General features: G+C 43.9%; 1 protein-coding gene across 1 annotated transcript in view; it reads right to left on the minus strand.

The window, feature by feature from the left end:
• The window catches only part of STIM2 (stromal interaction molecule 2), a 159,420-nt gene extending 140,388 nt beyond the window's left edge, over nt 1-19,032 (minus strand). Inside the window, exon 1 of the mRNA XM_054998854.1 lies at nt 18,732-19,032. Within this exon, the coding sequence (XP_054854829.1) occupies nt 18,732-19,032 (301 nt within the window). The remainder of the gene's footprint in view (nt 1-18,731) is intronic.
• Nucleotides 19,033-19,797: the final 765 nt, after the last annotated feature.

Here is a 19,797-nt window from a genome sequence, read left to right on the forward strand (position 1 = left end):
CAAGGAATCAGCAAGTGCAAGGAGGTGGTGGGGTGCTGAATACTGTATTTACTCAAATGCAAAACTAGATTTTTCTAGGTATTGCATAAAGCAATAGGGGGTATTGTTTTACATTTGGAATTATCTTCCCTTTGAGTAAATAAAGTATTTATTTGAATTAACTGTGCAATTATTTGGCTGCTGGTTTCTAGTCATTTACAGAATCTGCTGTTCAAAACATGGTGGTGCACTTTAGCTTAGAAGGCTTTAATAGTGAATTATGCTTATTTACAGAGGGTAGCTTTATAATAACTATCAACTGTTAAGTCAACTGGACTAGATGGGCCTTTGGCCTGATCTAGCAGTGTTCTTTTACTGCTGAACATATCCTTTTGTATTTGGATGGCTCTGAAGCACCTAGCTTATGCATAACGTGTATAATCAGAAACATCTGTATGTTTCCACATTAAACTGTACAGTGGAATTTAAAGAAAGCTTTTGATTAAGAATTTGAATTTTTTTGGTACACTGTTAGCTTCTAATGCTATCTTACAGCTGGGCAAAAATGATTCGAGAGGCACTCTGGACGCGAGTCCTGCAAAAAGCGTGGGATGAGGGAGGCTTTTGTTACAAGAACTGTTCCATGAAAGATCCTGAGCAAAGAGTAAAAAGTTACAGTTTAAATAAAACAAACATTTAGTGTAGACAAAAGCTGCCTTCAAAAAAACCTTCAAAAAAGAAAGATTAGTAAATGAAGAAAGACATCCTATTACAAGTTTGTCTTCCTTACATTATTCTAAAAACAGCATTTCAATTCAAATGAACCAGCAAAGGGCTGATACGGGTATGACAAGAGAAAAAACAGACCAACGTCCCCGTATGTTGAACCAATAGCGAAAGTTCACTACTTATACACCATTTATCTGCCTAAGAAATTAGGCGTCAATAATTATATAACAAAAAATATTTCCAAAAGGGAACAAAGGAGCTGGACAAAATAATTGGCTCCTCACAATACACTGGAGCCTACACAATGATTCCTATTGTAATTGCTAAAGAAGTCCAGACCGGAGCTTTAAAATACACTGTGACTCCTGGTCATGAATATGAAAAGAGTCCATATGATGATGGTGATATGTTGCCAAAGACGTGAATAGCCAGTAATTTTCCCAACAGGATTCCGGGTATCCTCCTGTTTCATAAGTTTCTTGATCACGGGAATTAACTGCAAAAAATCACATACATGATATGGCAATCTCTATATTCTCGTAAACTATTGCATTCTTGCCCCCGAAGATACTCACTCCTTTACGGTTTGACAAAAGTTCCCGACCGCATTCCCTGCTTGGTGTATTTGAGGATCCTATGCTATGAAGTCTTAAAGCTCCCCAGCTCCTCAGTCACAATAACCATGTAGTCCTTATCCCATTAGCATGTGCAAACAATTCAAACAAAGCCTGAGTAATCAGTACATGAATTGAGCCCTAATGGCCCTAAACAATTCAACTCGAAGGTCCAAAAGGCTTCTCTTCTCCTGAGTTCTTTATTTAGATCCTTAGATCTGTCTGTCTTAAGTACCTCCAGGACGGAATATCTAAATTCCCTTTCATTCCTGTGATGCTCAAGGAAATGTGGTGTAAGAGGTGCTTCCCTCTGGTCGTTTCTGATACGAGAAATGTGTTCTTGGATACGTATTTTGACAGGTCTACTGGTACTGCCAACGTAAATACGTGGGCAAGTACATTCAATAATGTAGACCACCCCACTAGTGCTGCATGTGGAAAAATGTCTGAGGGAAATTTCCCTGCCTGAGGAGGTGACCTTGAAAATAGACCCTATAGCTGCCAAGCTGCATACATTGCATCTTCCACACCGGTGATGTCCTACTCGTCTCTGAGTATCAGCCTCAATATTGACAAAGCGAGAATGAACCAACCTGTCTCAAAAGTTTGCCGTGTGGCGAAAACCTATGGTTGGTAACTGTACACACCCCGGTATATGCCTCACAATGTGCCAATGTTTCTTTATGATATTGCTAATGCCCTTTGCCAAGTGGGTATAGTCCACTGCCCATCTCAGGGATGCATCCATCTTTAACTTACGGTCTCTAAACAAGTCTGATCTGCGCCGCACAGTTGCCCTCTGTTCTGCCTTCCTGACCACCTCTGCTGCATAGCCTCTCAAGAGGAAATCTCTACTTAGGGACTCCTTGGCAGAACAGAAATCCTCAGGATGGGTGGCATTTCTTTTCAACCTTAAATACTGACCATAGGGCAAATTGTGCCGAAGATGATGGGGGACATCATCCAAGAACACATTTCTCGTATCAGAAACGACCAGAGGGAAGCACCTCTTACACCACATTTCCTTGAGCATCACAGGAATGAAAGGGAATTTAGATATTCCGTCCTGGAGGTACTTAAGACAGACAGATCTAAGGATCTAAATAAAGAACTCAGGAGAAGAGAAGCCTTTTGGACCTTCGAGTTGAATTGTTTAGGGCCATTAGGGCTCAATTCATGTACTGATTACTCAGGCTTTGTTTGAATTGTTTGCACATGCTAATGGGATAAGGACTACATGGTTATTGTGACTGAGGAGCTGGGGAGCTTTAAGACTTCATAGCATAGGATCCTCAAATACACCAAGCAGGGAATGCGGTCGGGAACTTTTGTCAAACTGTAAAGGAGTGAGTATCTTCGGGGGCAAGAATGCAATAGTTTACGAGAATATAGAGATTGCCATATCATGTATGTGATTTTTTGCAGTTAATTCCCGTGATCAAGAAACTTATGAAACAGGAGGATACCCGGAATCCTGTTGGGAAAATTACTGGCTATTCACGTCTTTGGCAACATATCACCATCATCATATGGACTCTTTTCATATTCATGACCAGGAGTCACAGTGTATTTTAAAGCTCTGGTCTGGACTTCTTTAGCAATTACAATAGGAATCATTGTGTAGGCTCCAGTGTATTGTGAGGAGCCAATTATTTTGTCCAGCTCCTTTGTTCCCTTTTGGAAATATTTTTTGTTATATAATTATTGACGCCTAATTTCTTAGGCAGATAAATGGTGTATAAGTTGTGAACTTTCGCTATTGGTTCAATATACGGGGACGTTGGTCTATTTTTTCTTTTCAATTCAAATGAGCTAAAGGATCAAAAACTATGTAGAACTTTTAACCAGGATACCATAAAAACATAAAGTACTCTCCTGGTTGATGACAGCAACTCCTCATAATCTCACAGATGTGCTAATAACACCAGGTGAAAAATTATGATTCCACTTAAAGCTTTTCTTTTAAAAAATTGAGAGATAAATACCGAATTTTAAATGCCTAACTTCTCCATTGGTGAACATATGGTGTCTTAAGAGTGTACCCTGGTCAGGTGTAAGGGAAATGAACTGGTGCCACCAGCAGCAGAAATCTGGGACAGATGCAGCTGCCCTCTTACTTATGTTCCACAGAGACTTTGGCAACAGATTCTCTTACACAGCCAAACTAGACCTGGCACTTGTCACATGGTCACCACAGGGGCTTACAGCCATACACCAGCTGCAAGTTCCTCAAAGGAAATCTGTTTAGCAGCAATATAGGGGCCTGATTCTGGTTGGCACTGCAGTATGGGTAAAGGGGCTCTCATCGCCCTGACACACCATTTTCGAAACCCAAAATGACACCGGGGGGGATTATTTGCCCTGCTGGAGGACTGCACGTGCAAGTATTTGACAAATAATATCCCCTCAACCATTCCAGATCCAGAAAACAGCACAGAGAGGAAGGAGTCCCTCTCCCCTACACACACACACACCACAGTCCTGATCCGAATTGGGTCTCTAACAATGCAATCCTAAACAGAGTTATGCCAGCCTAAGCCCATTGACTTAAATGGGCTTAGACTGGAGCAACTCTCCTTAGGATTGCACTGTAAGAGGTTCTTACGTGGAGTTACTATTAAGGACTCATAGCTACCAGTCCCTACTGGGAACTTGTATAGAACAACACATCTAGTTTGGCCCTACAGTCTGAGGAGTGTGAGAAAGACAAACTCATGAAGGAAGCTTGCATTGTATTGTCGAAGGCTTTCACGGCCGGAGAACGATGGTTGTTGTGGGTTTTCCGGGCTGTATTGCCGTGGTCTTGGCATTGTAGTTCCTGACGTTTCGCCAGCAGCTGTGGCTGTCATCTTCAGAGGTGTAGCACCAAAAGACAGAGATCTCTCAGTGTCACACTGAGTTTTCCTTGTTTTGCTCTCCTCACTAAGAAACACAGACTTCTCATTAAGAATTTTATGTTTATTTTTATTGAAATAAACTCTAATATTTTTAATAAAGCAAGGTATCAAAACATAAAAGACTATTAAGATAAGCATGGAACAAATACAAGCTACAAGAATTAATTCACCTAACATTTCCCCATAAAATCTAAGATTAAGTAAAAATCAAGTTTCCTATGAAATACGTTGAATTTTCAATAAGCACACAGACAAGTAAAAAATTTTCACCTAGATCTTGATGAGATTTCTTTCAGCAAGAGCCTGATCTAATTTCCGGGTAGCATCTTTTATAATAATTGAGGTATGACATTTGCAAAGAAATCTAAAATTCTTTTACACATGATAGCAATATAAAATTATGATTGGTTTTATATTTAGCTAATTATCCAGATTTTCAATCATATGACATACTACCTAGTCAAAAATGATGCTATGCCCAGCTGCAAGGTAAGTACATAAATCATTAGAAAGTGACAGGAAAAGTTAAATGAGAGGATCATCACCGATCCATTCTAACAGGTAGAGAACCATTTATCTACCACTGTCCACTATTTTTAATTATACAACCCGTTTTTAAAAAACCACATTAACTTTCATACAAAGTTCACTAGAATACACATGTGCTCTAATCTATATTCCTGTTACAACAGGTTCTGGCAACACAGACCAACAGCTGCATTCTAAACACAGAGCAAACTGATGTAGGGAGGCAGTCACCAGAAAACTCGATTCCACCACATGGGTAGACCTACACAGCAGGAAGCAATTCACTCATGCAAACAAAGGACATTTACTAAAGGTTTGCCTTGGTTATCGAGGCAGTCTCATTTTGTAGAAACAATATATCCTGTTACTTAAAGTATTAGATGAATAGATCTAAGCCCTTGTTCAAGAGTCAAACATAAATTCCTTCTGAGCAACTAACTTGTCTGCCCTAGGTCAACCCTTTGAAAGAAAGGGACATGAAGTCCGGAGACTTTGGGTATCAGAAATTGTAATCTAGCTCAAGCATTCTTGTTTCCTGTTAGCAGTTCAAATACATACGTAGCCGATCTCTTCAAACAGCATGATAATAAAAGAAAACCAAACAGAAGTAGAATCAATATGACCTTAAAAGCTGAAGTTATGGCAGACACAACACTTAGTGAAGAAATATAAGAATAAAAAGGAAAGAAATGATTAAAACCTTGCCCTCCATGGATAAATAAGAGGACCTGTCCAAATACAAAGAAGCCACTTCCATGTTACATTAAAGTATGCTTCCCCTGTTGATTTGCCATGCCTCTTCTTTAACATCTAAATAGCAATTATGGAAATCAACACACTCCCAGGTTTCTCATGCAATTATGGCTTCCGACAGTATTGTTACAGCATGTTTCATAAACACACATGATGCCAAAGAGAAATGACCCACACACAGTGGAAGTGGATGGTCACATCTTTTGCTGAAGCATTCTTCCATTCGCTTACATTGTTGACTAGAGGTGGGCACGAGCCAAAAAAAAATACTGATCAAGCCATTCATGGATTCGGGCCATCGCCAAACCCAGGTCACTGATTCTAACCGATCAAGTCCCGTTTCCGATCCGGAATCGGGAATCGGGGAGGCCAAAGCGGGAGGCGCCCCGCTGTTTCCAGCGATATAGGAATGGTGGTTGGTGGCAGTGGCCACCAGGCCCGGCGGGCACGGGGAGGGAGAGGATGTTCACACACACACACACACACACACACACACACACACACACACACTTAGAGCAGAGGGGGGGAGTTTTTAACCCGGCAACGAGCCGCCTCCCCTCAGGGAGGGAACATTCACACCAGGTCCAGATCTACGGTTGACAGTGCCCAGGGCAACCGTAGTCAGGCTCTTGCGCGCACACTCCTGGGTCCCTCCCCCCCCCCCCGCCCAGGCAGCAAGCCGGCTGTCCCAGTCCGCTGCGGAGCTGGCGGCAGCACGAGTGGCTCGGAGGCTGCCCGCACCGTTCACCTGCCCCGCAAGACAAGGGGTGGCCGGCTTGCCTGCGCGCCCCTTGTCCTGGGGAAAGGCAAACAGCGTGGGTGGCCTCCCAGCCTCCCGTGCTGCCTTTTGCCTTTCCTGCAAGCCGGCCGGCTGGCCCTTGTCCTGCGGGAAAGGCAAAAGGCAGCGTGGGTGGTTGGGAGGCTGCCCGCGCCATTCAACTTTCCCCAGGCGCACTCCTGGGGCTGGCAACTGCACCCAGCGCCCCCTCTTTGGCGGTGCTGGGGGCAGACTACCCCCCTGCCCCCTCGTCGATCCGGCCCTGATTCACACACACACACACACACACACACACACACACACACACAGAGCAGAGGGGGGGATATATCCCTGCCTCTCCAAATAGAGAGAGACACCCCGTAAACATGTTTCAGCCAGCTTTTTATAAAAAGCAGGGACAGAATCATCCGTTCCTCCCCACCCGATTTTAAAAGCAAGCAGCCAGTCTTCAAAAAGCATATTTTAAACACACACACAGAACCGTGAATGAGGTTTTCCCACAAAATACAGTGTTTTAAAAGCAGGTTAAAAACAGAGAGTGACAGAGAAACACCCATTCCTCCTACAAAGCTCCATTTTTTGAAAAAGCAAAAACCCTTTGTGCCCATGGCTTCAGAACACCCCCTTCCCCCTCCCTCCCCTGGGTTGCTGCTCCGTGGTTGGAAGGAAGCCTGCTAATCAAGGAAAGCTGGGCTTCCATTCGGTTTTCCAGGGTGACAGAAGGAGGGCAAACACAGCTCAGGCATTCCCCTGGCTCCGTTGCTAGGGGAATAGATTATTGGCGCCGGAGTGTCTGGCTCTCCGATAAAATCACGATGCCCCCCCAATCAAGCCCCCCCCCGAACGCTGGATCGGTCACCATGGATGGAACCGATTAGCTGAGTCCCGATGGCGCAAACGCCATTATCGGGGTTTTTTTCACATCGTGATTCTGATCGTGCCCATCTCTAGTGTTGACTTTTATTTATTTATTTATTTATTTAAAACATTTATATACCTCCTTTCAACCCAGAATAGGGTCCCCACAGAAGCAAACAACAAATATTAAAACATTAAAATAACATTTAAATTATATATGTATATATATAAATGTATAAATAAATATAAGAAAAACAAACACACACGTGAAAGGTTACTAAGAGTTTACTGGGAGTATGCCAAAGGAAACGACAAGCAAATATCTTTGGGAAGGGAGTTCCAAAGTTTTAGTCCTTCACCCACTTTCCACTTTATAGAAATTGCTCCACATGATTTAAAAGTGAATGAGTGCTCATCAAAACTTGATAAGCTTTTGGTAAACTTTGCTAATACAAAAATGGGTGCATGATGCTGGAAGTTTGATTTCTATGTTGCCCACAGCCATCTTTCTGACATTCCAGTTACTAAGGAAATAATGCCTGCTTGTACAAGTCACCATTTGTGTTCTGACAATTTTTAATTATTTATTATTTACACTATTTATAGTCCATCTTTCTCACTGAGACTCAAGGCAGAGTATACAGCATGAGTTAGCACAGTAAATTTCAAGAAAATTTCAACAAGTAATATAACAGAGTTAGGGTAAATAAATGCAAATGTGCAACATTTAAAACCAATAGAAATCCAAGAGAGTTGAAGAAATGCTGAAACAGAGCGTAAGCAATGCAAAGTTTGATATATGCATTTTAAGTAAATGCATGTATGTGTCTTTAAATGCTTGGTGTGGTATAGATGAAGAGTGGGGAGGTGAAAGAGAGAGATGAGAGTGATATGATTGGGTAATGACAGTGTGGGCAGAGTGAATGCAGTTTTAGACTGAGAGTGTAGAGAAATATAACCTGTGTGGAAGCCTGAACTGTGTGTTTGTGAAAGAACATTCAGTCAGGAAAAAGCAGGCAAACTGTGGGTGTGCCTGAGAAAAAGTCTTACTTGTAACTGAGAGAGAAATTAATAACAAAAGCAGGCAAACTGTGTGAAGCAAAACACAGAAACTACCCAGTAGGATCATACTTAAAACAACAGATATTATGTAGTAACACACACTATGGTCCCTCTCTCTTTACAGGTGCATCCCTCAGAGTCCACTTTCGTTCAGTAGAGCTCTCCTGTTTGAGTAAAAAGCCCTCTTGAATAATTCAGTTTTGCATTGTTTGGGGAAAAGTCAGGAAAGTGGGAGATTTTCTGACCTCTTCAGTTAGGCCATTCCATAAGGTGGGGCCAACAGCTGTTATCATAGAGTCATAGAGTTGGAAGGGGCCATACAGACCATCTAGTCCAACCCCCTGCCCAGTGCAGGATCAGCCTAAAGCATCTCTGACAAGTATTCATCCAGCCTCTTCTTGAAAACTGCCAGTGAGGGGGAGCTCACCACCTCCCTAGGCAGCTGATTCCACTTTTGAACTACTCTAAACGTGAAAAAGTTTTTCCTAATATCCAGCCGGTACCTTTGTGCATGTAGTTTTAGCCCATTGCTTCGGGTCCTACCCTCTGCTGCCAACTGGAACAGCTCCTTGCCCTCCTCCAAATGACAGCCTTTCAAATATTTCAAGAGAGCAATCATGTCCCCCCTCAACCTCCTCTTCTCCAAACTAAACATTCCCAAGGCCCTCAGCCTTTCCTCGTAGGGCTCAGTCTCCAGACCCCTGATCATCCTCGTCGCTCTCCTCTGCACCCTCTCGATTTTGTCCACATCCTTTTTGAAGTGAGGCCTCCAGAACTGCACACAATACTCCAGGTGTGGCCTGACCAAGGCAGTATAGAGAGGGGCTATGACCTCCTGCGATTTCGACGCTATGGCCCCTTTGATACAACCCAGGATTGAATTAGCCTTTTTTGCCACCACATCACACTGACTGCTCATATTCAGTTTACAGTCCACTCTTACCCCAAGATCCCTTTCACATATACTACTGCCCAGAAGTGTATCCCCCATCCACTATTTGTGCTTCTCATTTTTGTGGCCCAGATGTAATACTGTGCACTTGTCTTTGTTGAATTGCATCCTATTCACAGCTGCCCACTTCTCCAGAGTATTCAGGTCTTGTTGAATTTTAATTCTATCTTCTTGGGTGTTTGCTACCGCTCCCAATTTGGTATCATCAGAAAATTTAATGAGCAGCCCTTCCACTCCTTCCTCCAGATCATTGATAAAAATATTGAAAAGTACCGGGCTCAAAACCGAGCCCTGTGGCACCCCACTGGACACCTCCCTCCAATCTGATGAAACGCCGTTGACCACCACTCTTTGAGTGCGGTCCTCCAACCAGTTCCCTATCCACCGAACTGTCCTATAGTCTACTCCACAGTCTTCCAGTTTGCCCATCAGAATGTCATGGGGAACCTTATCAAACGCTTTACTGAAATCCAGATAAATCACGTCAACAGAGTTCCCCCGATCCAGTAAGCTGTTGATTTTGCCCATGTACAAGTTGGCACAAGCTGAAGTCCTTGTTCAGATGAACGAAGTTGGTAGCAAAACATAAGGAGAGAAACAGTCCCACAGATATGATGACAAGGCCTTGAAGAGCTTTGTATGCGATAGCTGATACCTTGAATTGAGCCCAGTAAGTGACAAGTAGCCAGTGGAGGACTGCAGAAGTAATATTCATGCTCTTCCTAGCTCTCGATAATAACCAAGCAGCACCGTTCTGCACGAACTGGAGTCTCTTGAGTTAACTTTGAGGGGAGACATACACACAGCACATTACAGTAGTTCAGCCTCAATGTTACCATGGCATAGATCCATGGCCAGATTGGCCATCTTCCAGGATAGACTGAGAAAGCATTTTTTTGCAGCTGCCTTAACTTACTATTCTAGCAGTAGCACTGGATCCAATATAACTCCTATGCTCTTAACTGAGTCTGCAAGGATCAGATAAACCTCATCGAAAGTGGGGAGTGAAATTTCCTTCACAATCTCTGCCTTCCCAATGAGCATCACTTCCATCTTGTCTGGGTTCAATTTCAATTTGTTTGCTATCAGATATTTGGCCGCAGCTCTCAAGAAGTAACCCAAAATTTCTACTGCATCCTGTCGTGATTTGGATAGTGATATTTAGAGTTGGGTGCCATCTGCATATTAATGGCATCCAATTCCATAGCTACAAATGAGTTATCCTAAGGCTTTACATAGAGGTTGAGTAACATGAGGGACAGGACTGCGCCCCATGGAACCCCACAACATAATTCTCACTCTGAAGACAGCTGAACTCTGACAGCAATCCTGAGTCCGTTCCATGAGAAAGGATTTAAACTAGTGCAAGGCACATCATTTGATATCCATTTCTGCTTCCAAACAGCTCAACAAGATGGCATGATCCAATATATCAAAGTAGAGATGGGCATGAACCGGAAAAAAAATGAACCGTGTGGTTCATTGCATTTCACAAACCATGAACCGTGAACTTTCACGAACCTGCCCCGGTTCACAAACTGGTTCATTTGGTTCGTGAAAACGTCACATCCAGGTCAGCAAATTGTCACTTTCAGGCCAGCAGAAGGTCACTTTGGGCCAGCAGAAAGCCACTTCTGGGCCAGCAGAAGATCTGCAGGAAGTCCATCCCCTGTTGCCTAGGAAACTGACTGATCAGCACCAGGCTGTCTGCAGTTACGAACCAAAAAAATGAACCAAATGAACCAGCCTAAAGTGCATGGCGGTTCATCTGAAATGGGCTCTGACCACAAACCGGCCCAGTTTGTCATGAACTTTGTTTCGTATTTCAGTTCATGTCCATCTCTATATCAAAGGCTGCAGTTAGATCCAAGAGGAGCAATAATGAAGCATAACCTTTGTCTATATTCAGACGGTGATCACCCACTAAAGTTACTAGAGCCATCTCCATCCCATGGCCTGGCCTGAATCCAGACTGAAAAGGGTACACAGCACTAGAGTTATTGAATAAGTTTCACATCACTCTATGTATTAAATAACATAACAATATTTACTGCCTGGGGTTAACACAAATGGAGCATATTGCAATATAAATTGAAAGGTACAGCAGTTATACAATAAATTTTAACTACTGTGGGTGTCACATAATTTGGTTTCCATAGCAATCAACACTCCAGAATGATAACTGCATCTAAAGAGAGAGTGTCAGGTCTTGCCAGGTATTTTCCCCAAGCACTTCACTGCATCACTCAGGTGTATGAGTTAAAGTTACTTTATTAAAGAAGAATACCAGTATCAAGATGGTCAGACAGGATCATTGGCTGGTGTAACTCAAGGCAGCAAAGCAAGGTTAATTATAGGACAAAGTCCACGCCCCCCAATGGGAAAGAAAGATTTTGGCGCGCTGAGCCAGGGAGCCAGGAAAGAGGGGAGGAGGGAAACGATGAGCTCTGCTCAGTCTCTTACAAGGTTGGTGCTGTCTCTGCTGGAACTTCAAGGCCATGTTCTCAGGTCGGCCCAGAAATGGTAACCAAAACACCTGCAAGATAAGCAGCTAGTAACCAGTCAGCAAAACAGGTTCCCTCTGCATGTTCTCAGAGGTCCACTACACACTGCAGCAAGAATTGTTAGAGTAAAGTCACCAGCAGCGCAAGACGTCACGCCTCCAACTTCCAGTTTGGGAAACTTGTTATTAAAAGATCACAGCCAAGATACTTCTTCCACACAGGTCAAAATTATGATGATCAGGAGGGGCATATGCATTACAAGCACCTCTTCTGTTTAAGTTGTACTTTTAAAAAAATATTTTAAAAATGGCATGCTTACCAATTTTGGAATTCTATTAACTCTACTACATTTCACTTCTTGTGCTACTGAAATCTTATTTTAAGAGCAATTTCCAGTGAACCACTTGGAGAAATACACACATGAAATTCACTGCTGTCCGGATTTCAGCACTCTTATCGGTCAATAAAATGTACTGACTGTACAGCTGATCCACATTCTCATTGAATTATGGAGCAGCAAGTAGCTACTTGACATTGAAACAGTGACCACCATGTTCTAATTTTTGCCATATACATGTCTAGCTTGTCAAAGGAGCTAGAACAGCAACTTGGAAACAGGGTCCAGGAGCAGAAGCAAGTTAACCAAAGTCAAAACCAATACTGTTTTGCACTGCAAAAATATCTCTAATGTACTATCTAGGAGAACTGTAGTATGTAGTTTACAGCCTATTAAATCCCAAGCAAGAAACAAGCAACCCCTACCCCACCCCCACCAAGGCTAATATACAATGGAAAATGATAAGAATGCAACATTTGATGCGAGTGATACTAGAATGTTTCTAGGAAACAACTCAAGATCTTGGTTTTAAACCTAGAATGATTTGAGCCAAATCTATCCAAGATAGACCGTCAGTTCTACTGTTGTAATATTCATGCATACAACAAGGGTATATAGACACACACCCACAATGAAGATTAGTTGAGATGATGCAACAGATGAATTTGTGGAGACTTATTTTATTCTTCTGTCACCTATTTTAGATGGGAATTTTATATTTTGATTTATGATGGGGTGTATCATGAGCTTTTAAGATACAAAGTTTTAAAAATTCAGAGGAAAATAAATGGCTCACTCCTGCCTTGGAAAAAACAAAAACTCTGCAGAATGCTTTGCTATGTTTACTCAGTTGACACTTTGCTTAAGATGTCATCTACCTCCATCATAAAGCACACAAAAATTTGATCTTAATTGTAACTGCCATCGCAACTACCACTGATATCACAATGACAAAGGCCCTTTACATAGTTTCTGAAGCAATGATTCTTAGTGTAGGCTTAATTAAGTCCCTGGCAGCAATTGTGGCGGCATTCAGAACTTTGGAAACCTCTCAAATGTTTGGCAGCCCCTTCAACTCACTTGCAAAGGATGCTGACAGCAAGCAAAGGAGAGCCGATTTAAACTGCTCACCATGCACTAACGTTTAAAATCCTAGATTTCTTCCCTTTAAAAAGGGGACATACATCGAATAAGAATCAGGAGCTCCTGATGGCTATCAGACACAAGAGACTCTTCACTGCATGCTCAAGATTTGTATATTGTATACAGGTATCATAAATGTACCTAACGAAAGTTGCCCTACCGGCAGTGTTGTTTTTACATTTTAATTCTTAATTGTTATGAGCTTGTTAACCACCTCAGATCCTTCCAAGGTCACTTCCCAGATGTGCCCCTCTTTCAAGCTGTCCATTAAGTAACCGTGCTGAACTATTTGTTTTTCCATGAGTAGCTCCAGTGTTATGGAATGCCTTTCCGGAAGAGGCACAGAGGACCCTCCATAAGAAATTCAAAGGGTTCCATTTTGAGGGAAAGTTGTACAGTTGTGTAATAGTTGTGTCTTGCCTGTTTTCTGCTTTAAATTGTTCATCACCTGCAGGCCAGGCTTTTTGTAAGCAATCTTAAACCGCTGTGGTTGGTGGGACAGACAGTACATAAGTATTTCAATAAACAAACAAATTGGGAGGCATTTAATGATAATGTTGCATACTTGGGGAGTAGCAGCGGATTAAAAATTTAGAACCACTGGTCTAATGTAAAGTACCGCTAGCATGTCTGCACCCCATTAAGCCTGTGGGGAGGCTCAAACCACAATCAATTAATCTGTGCTACCATCATCTAGCAAATAGAAAAAAACAGGAAAAACAATATTGCACTTGTACTTTACAACTGCTACAAAATGTTTTATCAAGGAGTTAAGATTAAAGCAGTGTGACCAGAAGTTACACTCTACATGAACTCAAAATATGAAGGAAGAAATAATAAGCAAAGCCCCACCTACATGAGACAGGAACAATGAGAGGGGCTGGAAAACCAGGAAGAATACCGCTTAGGATAATCACCCAGTGTATTTCTACAGAGCACAATTCATGCAGAATGAAGCATATCCTGAGGAAACATGATAGCTGGGGGCGAAGCAGCCGCCAAAAAGACTTTCAGCACAAAAAGAGAAAAATGGACTTTAGAGACAGTTTTAGCACAGAAGTATGAAGGATGAATAACACACTGTAAACAAAATCTCTGATTCCACCCTCCAAAAAACTAGAATCAGTAAATTAACTGAGCTCTTAGCATTAATGAAACTTACAGTGCAATCCTAAACAGGGTTACTCTAGTCTAAGCCCATTGATTTCAATAAGGATAGACTGGAGTAACTTTGTTTAGGATTACACTGTGAGGGTCTCATTCCAGAAAGAATACATCAGTGTAAACTTCTTACCTAGAGGAGGAAAAAAGCTTTTAGTGGCAATAAAGAAAATGGGACAGGGCACACACCACAAAAGGTAGAACTAAATTAATCAAAACCACTCAATACAGTCAGCTGAGTGCTAGGGAACAAACACCATCTTATTCTCTCAGTCTTTCAGCAGCTCATGTCTCTTATCCATGTATTGTTGAAACTGCTCCTCTCACCCATAGCAACATAAATGGAACAAAAAAGAGTACTGCAACCCAGCAATCTCTGGGCAGTCTGAAGTAGAGAGGACAACGCAGACTACAGGCGCTAACTACAGCAAGCAGCCCCTACAATGGAATAAACTAGTCCCCAGGCCAACTAGACTGCTTCATCATAAAATTCTGAAAAGCTTATATACATGCTTGCTGTAAACAATCCACGAAGATATGATTCTGTGATGCACACAGTGAGAGCTGGAAGGGGAGAAAAGTCAGGAATTAGGAATTTAACTAGGAAATTTAAACACTGCATTTAAAATATGTGGAGTGGGGGCCTCCTGGAGTTTGCATTAGACACTCATCCAGGGATGACCACCACCACCACCACCCTGCCCCATTCCCTGAGAAACAGAACAGAAGGGCCCGAGGAGCAACTGCATGCAATTCCCACCTGCAAATAAATAAATAATGTTCACACACGTGCCATCTGGATGCTGGATGGTCGCTAGTTCAGAAAGCTGCCTTAATTTAACAGCATTCTTCTATAATGCAGAGTCTATGTAGTCCCAATTCAAAAGTGCCAGCACGGCATCATCCTTGGACAGTCAAATACAAAAATAATTAGGTTAACCTTAACAAGCCAAAGAAACCATTTCAAATAAATTTTATGTATCTAATTACTTGCACTACCACAAGAGACAACATATTCAAAATAGTTTCAGGTGGGTAGTCTTGCTGGTCTGTATTAGAAGGGCAATATTCGGGTCCAGTAGCACCTCAGAGACCAACTAGATTTCAGGGTGTGAGCTTTCAAGAGTCAAAGTTCCCTTTATCCGATAATGTCATACCCTGGATATCTAGTTGGTCTCTAAGGTACTTCAGGACCCGAATCTTGCTCATATTCAAAATGTTAAATTATATTTACACAGATAGTTTCAGGTAGGTAGCCATGTTAGCCTACAACAGAACAGCCGGATCTGAGTCCAGTGTCACCCTACAGATCAGCAAGATTTTTCAAGGGTATAAGTTTTTGAGAGTTAAAGCTCCTGAAGAAGAGAACTTTGACTCTCAAACATTTATACCCTTCAAAAAATCTTGTTGGTTTTTAAGGTGCCGCTGGACTCAAATCCTACTGTACACTGAAACATTGTGGTGTAGTAGAAAGGAAGACTTGAGTTTATTTTTTCAGTCATAAAACTTTCTGGTAAATAACTCTCTCAGCCTAACCTATCTCATAGACTTGTTGAAAAAATAAGACTGATATATTACTTTTCCATCCCGCTCTATGTTACATAAGCCTTGGCAGAAGTATGGGAGAGAAGAAAAATAAAAGCCTTTCATGATAACTTAAATAACATTTCAGTTTTTAAAAATGTGACTTTCATGATGCATTGTTTTTTCTTCCACTTCAGACTTTATATACGTAACTCCTTATATTTGTAACCTGCTCATGATATCTTTCCATAGCAACACATCTGCCTCATTTTTCACCTTGTTTACATCCTTTATAGACCCCAGGAGTAATGAGATCCTGCACACACCTTGAATGGATACAAATTCTGGTGGCCTCAATGTGATTTTTGCGGTAACCTGTGGTTTATTTAGCAATTCATTTGTATTCTACTATTCTTCCCAGGAACTTACGGGGGGGGGGGGGGCGGGGGGGGAATGTTACCAGAAACACTACCATTGCCTTCACAGCTGCCTCTGAACTTTAGGGCAGAGGGATTTGAGCCCAAGTCTCAGATGTTCTAGTCTGAGACTCTGCTCACACGTTAACACAGGTCAAATGTGTCAGTCACTACATATGAATAAATGGACACAGAAGGCAACATCCAAAAACGCATAGAGAACATTTCAGTCTGCCAGGACACTGGAAAGTCAGCATTCACTAACCAAATTCCTTCAGAGGGAGACTCCAGTGAGAAGCTGGTGGATTAGACTTCATCAATAGGATTGACAATTCTGACCGGGACATCTGACAATTTTCTGAGTTTCTATAGGAATTAGTTATGTTAAACAATCTAAGTTGTCAGCCACTACAGCTGTGGTAAAGGAAAAAAGAGCAGTAGCATAGGCTTAACCGTATATTCTTCAATACTGAAAAGAAGTATCCCACACTGGGCCTTTTAAACAAATGGTGGACAACAGCTGATTCCCCCCCCCCTTGTTTAAAAATCTTGCTGACTGGGAATTTATTTCACTACATCTGATGAAGTGGGCTCAAGTCCACCAAAACTTATGCTTCAGTAAGCATCTTTAAGGTACAACAGAACTCTTCTATTTTAATACAGTTTCAGCCGCTCTCTAAATTCAAGAGTGCAACTAAAAACATCAACACTTTACTTTCCAAATGGTCATTTCATGACATTTTCACTGAAAATCCACAGGAAAGATCAAGGATCCAGAGAAGTTAGCCGTGTTAGTCTGTAGTAGCAAAATCGAAGAGAGTCCAGTAGCACCTTTAAGACTAACCAACTTTATTGTAGCACAAGCTTTCGAGAACCACAGTTCTCTTTGTCAGCGTTGCATCTGATGAAGAGAACTGTGATTCTCGAAAGCTTATGCTACAGTAAAGTTGGTTAGTCTTAAAGGTGCTACTGGACTCTTTTCGAGGAAAGAACAACACACTTCAAAAGAATCTTACAGCTTCAGCAGCATCATGTTCACAAATCTTACACCAGAACAACCCCCCTTTTTGCCACACATCTTCAGAACAGAACAGAAGACATCTTGCCAAACCAACATCTTTTTTGCCACACAAGAATGGTCAGTCTATTTCCTGGGAATTAATTCAATGGCTTCCTAGCAAATCTTACAGTTGATAATATACTATCAATCCTTCATAGGACTGTTAATTTTATTCTGATTTTCTTCATTGGACCTAAGATTCCAGTGATACACTAAACACTGTATTCTTCCAAGCACAAAACCCAGGGGCAAGATAGATGGTTAAGACGGTTGTTATATTCTTGAAAACAGTTCAGAATCCAGCAGGCCTTGATACTCGCACGTAGGTATAAAAAACTATAATATTCAACATTATCCCCTACTATGATTTTTTTTTTAAAAAAACAGGAGAATTCCTATCAAGCCTTTTTACATGAACAAGCTGTGGGGTTAATGAGTTGGAAGCCTGGGGCTGCCAGGGAAGTTTCACACACAAACCTTGATTCTGCATTGCCTTTGCTACTGCTCTTTTTGACTAGTAATTCAAAATCACACACAACCCAGTTGCCTGCAGAGAGAACCAGTGGGAGAAAACAGGACCAGAAACAACGCCCCCCCCCCCCATGAACGTGTTTGTTAACCCTTCTATCTCGTAAAGTATGTTTGATTTGGGGCTGGGATGAGGGTGAACAAGTGTGTGAAGTTTGCGCAAAGAGACTTCTACGATGGAATTCTCCCAGCGACCCTTAATGCAGATTAAAATCTTCTGGCTGTTCTCCAGGAAGCAGCACTGGAGAAAGGTGCCACTGAAGCGACCCTACCTACTGGTGATGGGAATAAGGATATGCCTCCCCATCAGCTTGCAGCTTAGAAGCCAATGCCATCTCCCCTCTCAGTTCCATCTTCTGCTTTACATAAGCTGACCACTCAGTGTAATAATAGCAATTGTTAATAACTTATATTATCAATACATTTCCATTTACTCTTTCCATTTCCACCTTGCAGATCTCGCCGCTGAGAGGAAAGCCATCGAAAACACGCAGACTAAATCCCCCGGCACCCCCAGGAGCAGGAGCCCCGAAAGCAGGACATCCGATCACCTTAACAGCGCAGCCCTGTGCCTATCCCAGCTTCGCCGTAAGCGATGCAAGGAAGGCTGCACAGGGCCGCACCATTACACGGAAAGGGACATCCCGAGCCCGTCCCCTTCACACGTCACCGCCAGGCACACGCGTGTCTGCGGCCAGCCAGGAGCCGGCCTGACCCGCCCGTGCTCGCGGGGCACGTTTGCCCCACGCAGCACGAAGGGCCTCGCAAGGCGCGCGAGGTCCCAGACACGCGTGGGCTGCATTCCGACGCTCCGTTTCCCGAGGCGCGCGCGCGAAGCGAAAGGCCCCCGGGCAGCGCCTGCCCCGCGCTCGCTTCCTCCCTCCGAGCCCGGCCGGTCCTTTCCTTACCTGTCCCCAGAGGCGGGTTCTCGGCGGCTGCGGAAGCCGAAGCGCCGCCGCTCCCCCGCCCGCCGGCCGCCTCCACCTCGCAGCGCCCGGCCGGCGGCGGCGGGGAGGAGGCGGCGGGCGGCGCGGCGGGGAGGGCGGCATCCGCGCCGGGCAGCAGCAGCAGCAGCAGCCAGAGGAGCGCCGCCGGCCGCGCTCCCCGCCTCGCCCTCGCCCTCCGCCCGCAGCCGGCGGCGCCGCGGCAGCCGAGGCTCCTCGGGGCGGCGGCCGCAACCATCCCGGCCTGAGGCGGCAGCGCCGTCATCGTCGCCCGTCGCCGTCGCCCCTCCGCGCCCGCCCGCCTCAGGCCGCCCCGCCCCCGCCGCCCCACGCGCCGCTGACGACGCGGCCGCTCGGATGCGGAGATGCTGCCGGCGCTCGGCGGGACTGCGCCTGCGCGGCCACGTCAGAGCCGCCCTCCCCGCGGGGGCCGCGGCCCCCCCCCCGCCCGCCTTGGCCGCCGCGGGAGCATGCGCGGTCGAGGCGCTCGCCGCCGACGCGCCGCTTCTCGAGGAAAGCGGCAAAAGCGCTCGGGCCATGCTCAAGAGGCGTTAGGCTGGGAGCATGCGCAGTATGTGCCGGTGAAGCCGCGGGACTCGCCACATGGAAGGCCCGGCGGAAGGAGAGAGGGCGGGCGGCGGGTTGCCAACTCCACAGGCAGAAATTCCAGGGGATTTTGGAGATGGAGCTTGGAGTGGGCGGGGTTTGGGGAAGGGAAGGACTTCTGATAGGGTATCATGCCACGGTGTCCACCCTCCAAAGCAGCTCTTTTCTCCAGGGGAGCTGGCCTCTGCGGTCTGGTGATCATAATTCCTTCATAATGCCAGAAGATCTCCAGCTACCACCTGGAGGCTGGCAACCCTAATATACATTTCGAAAAAAACTCAGCACAACATTATTAGTGCAACACTAATGTGCTGATTTTTTTTTTGAAATACATTGTTTCTTTTATCATACTGTTCTTGGATGTTGATCACAGAGGGACCATCACCTAGTGGTGGAGTATCTGCTTTCCATGCAGAAGGACCCA

Source organism: Eublepharis macularius, chromosome 15 (genome assembly GCF_028583425.1).
Source record: "Eublepharis macularius isolate TG4126 chromosome 15, MPM_Emac_v1.0, whole genome shotgun sequence".
NCBI lineage: Eukaryota > Metazoa > Chordata > Lepidosauria > Squamata > Eublepharidae > Eublepharis > Eublepharis macularius.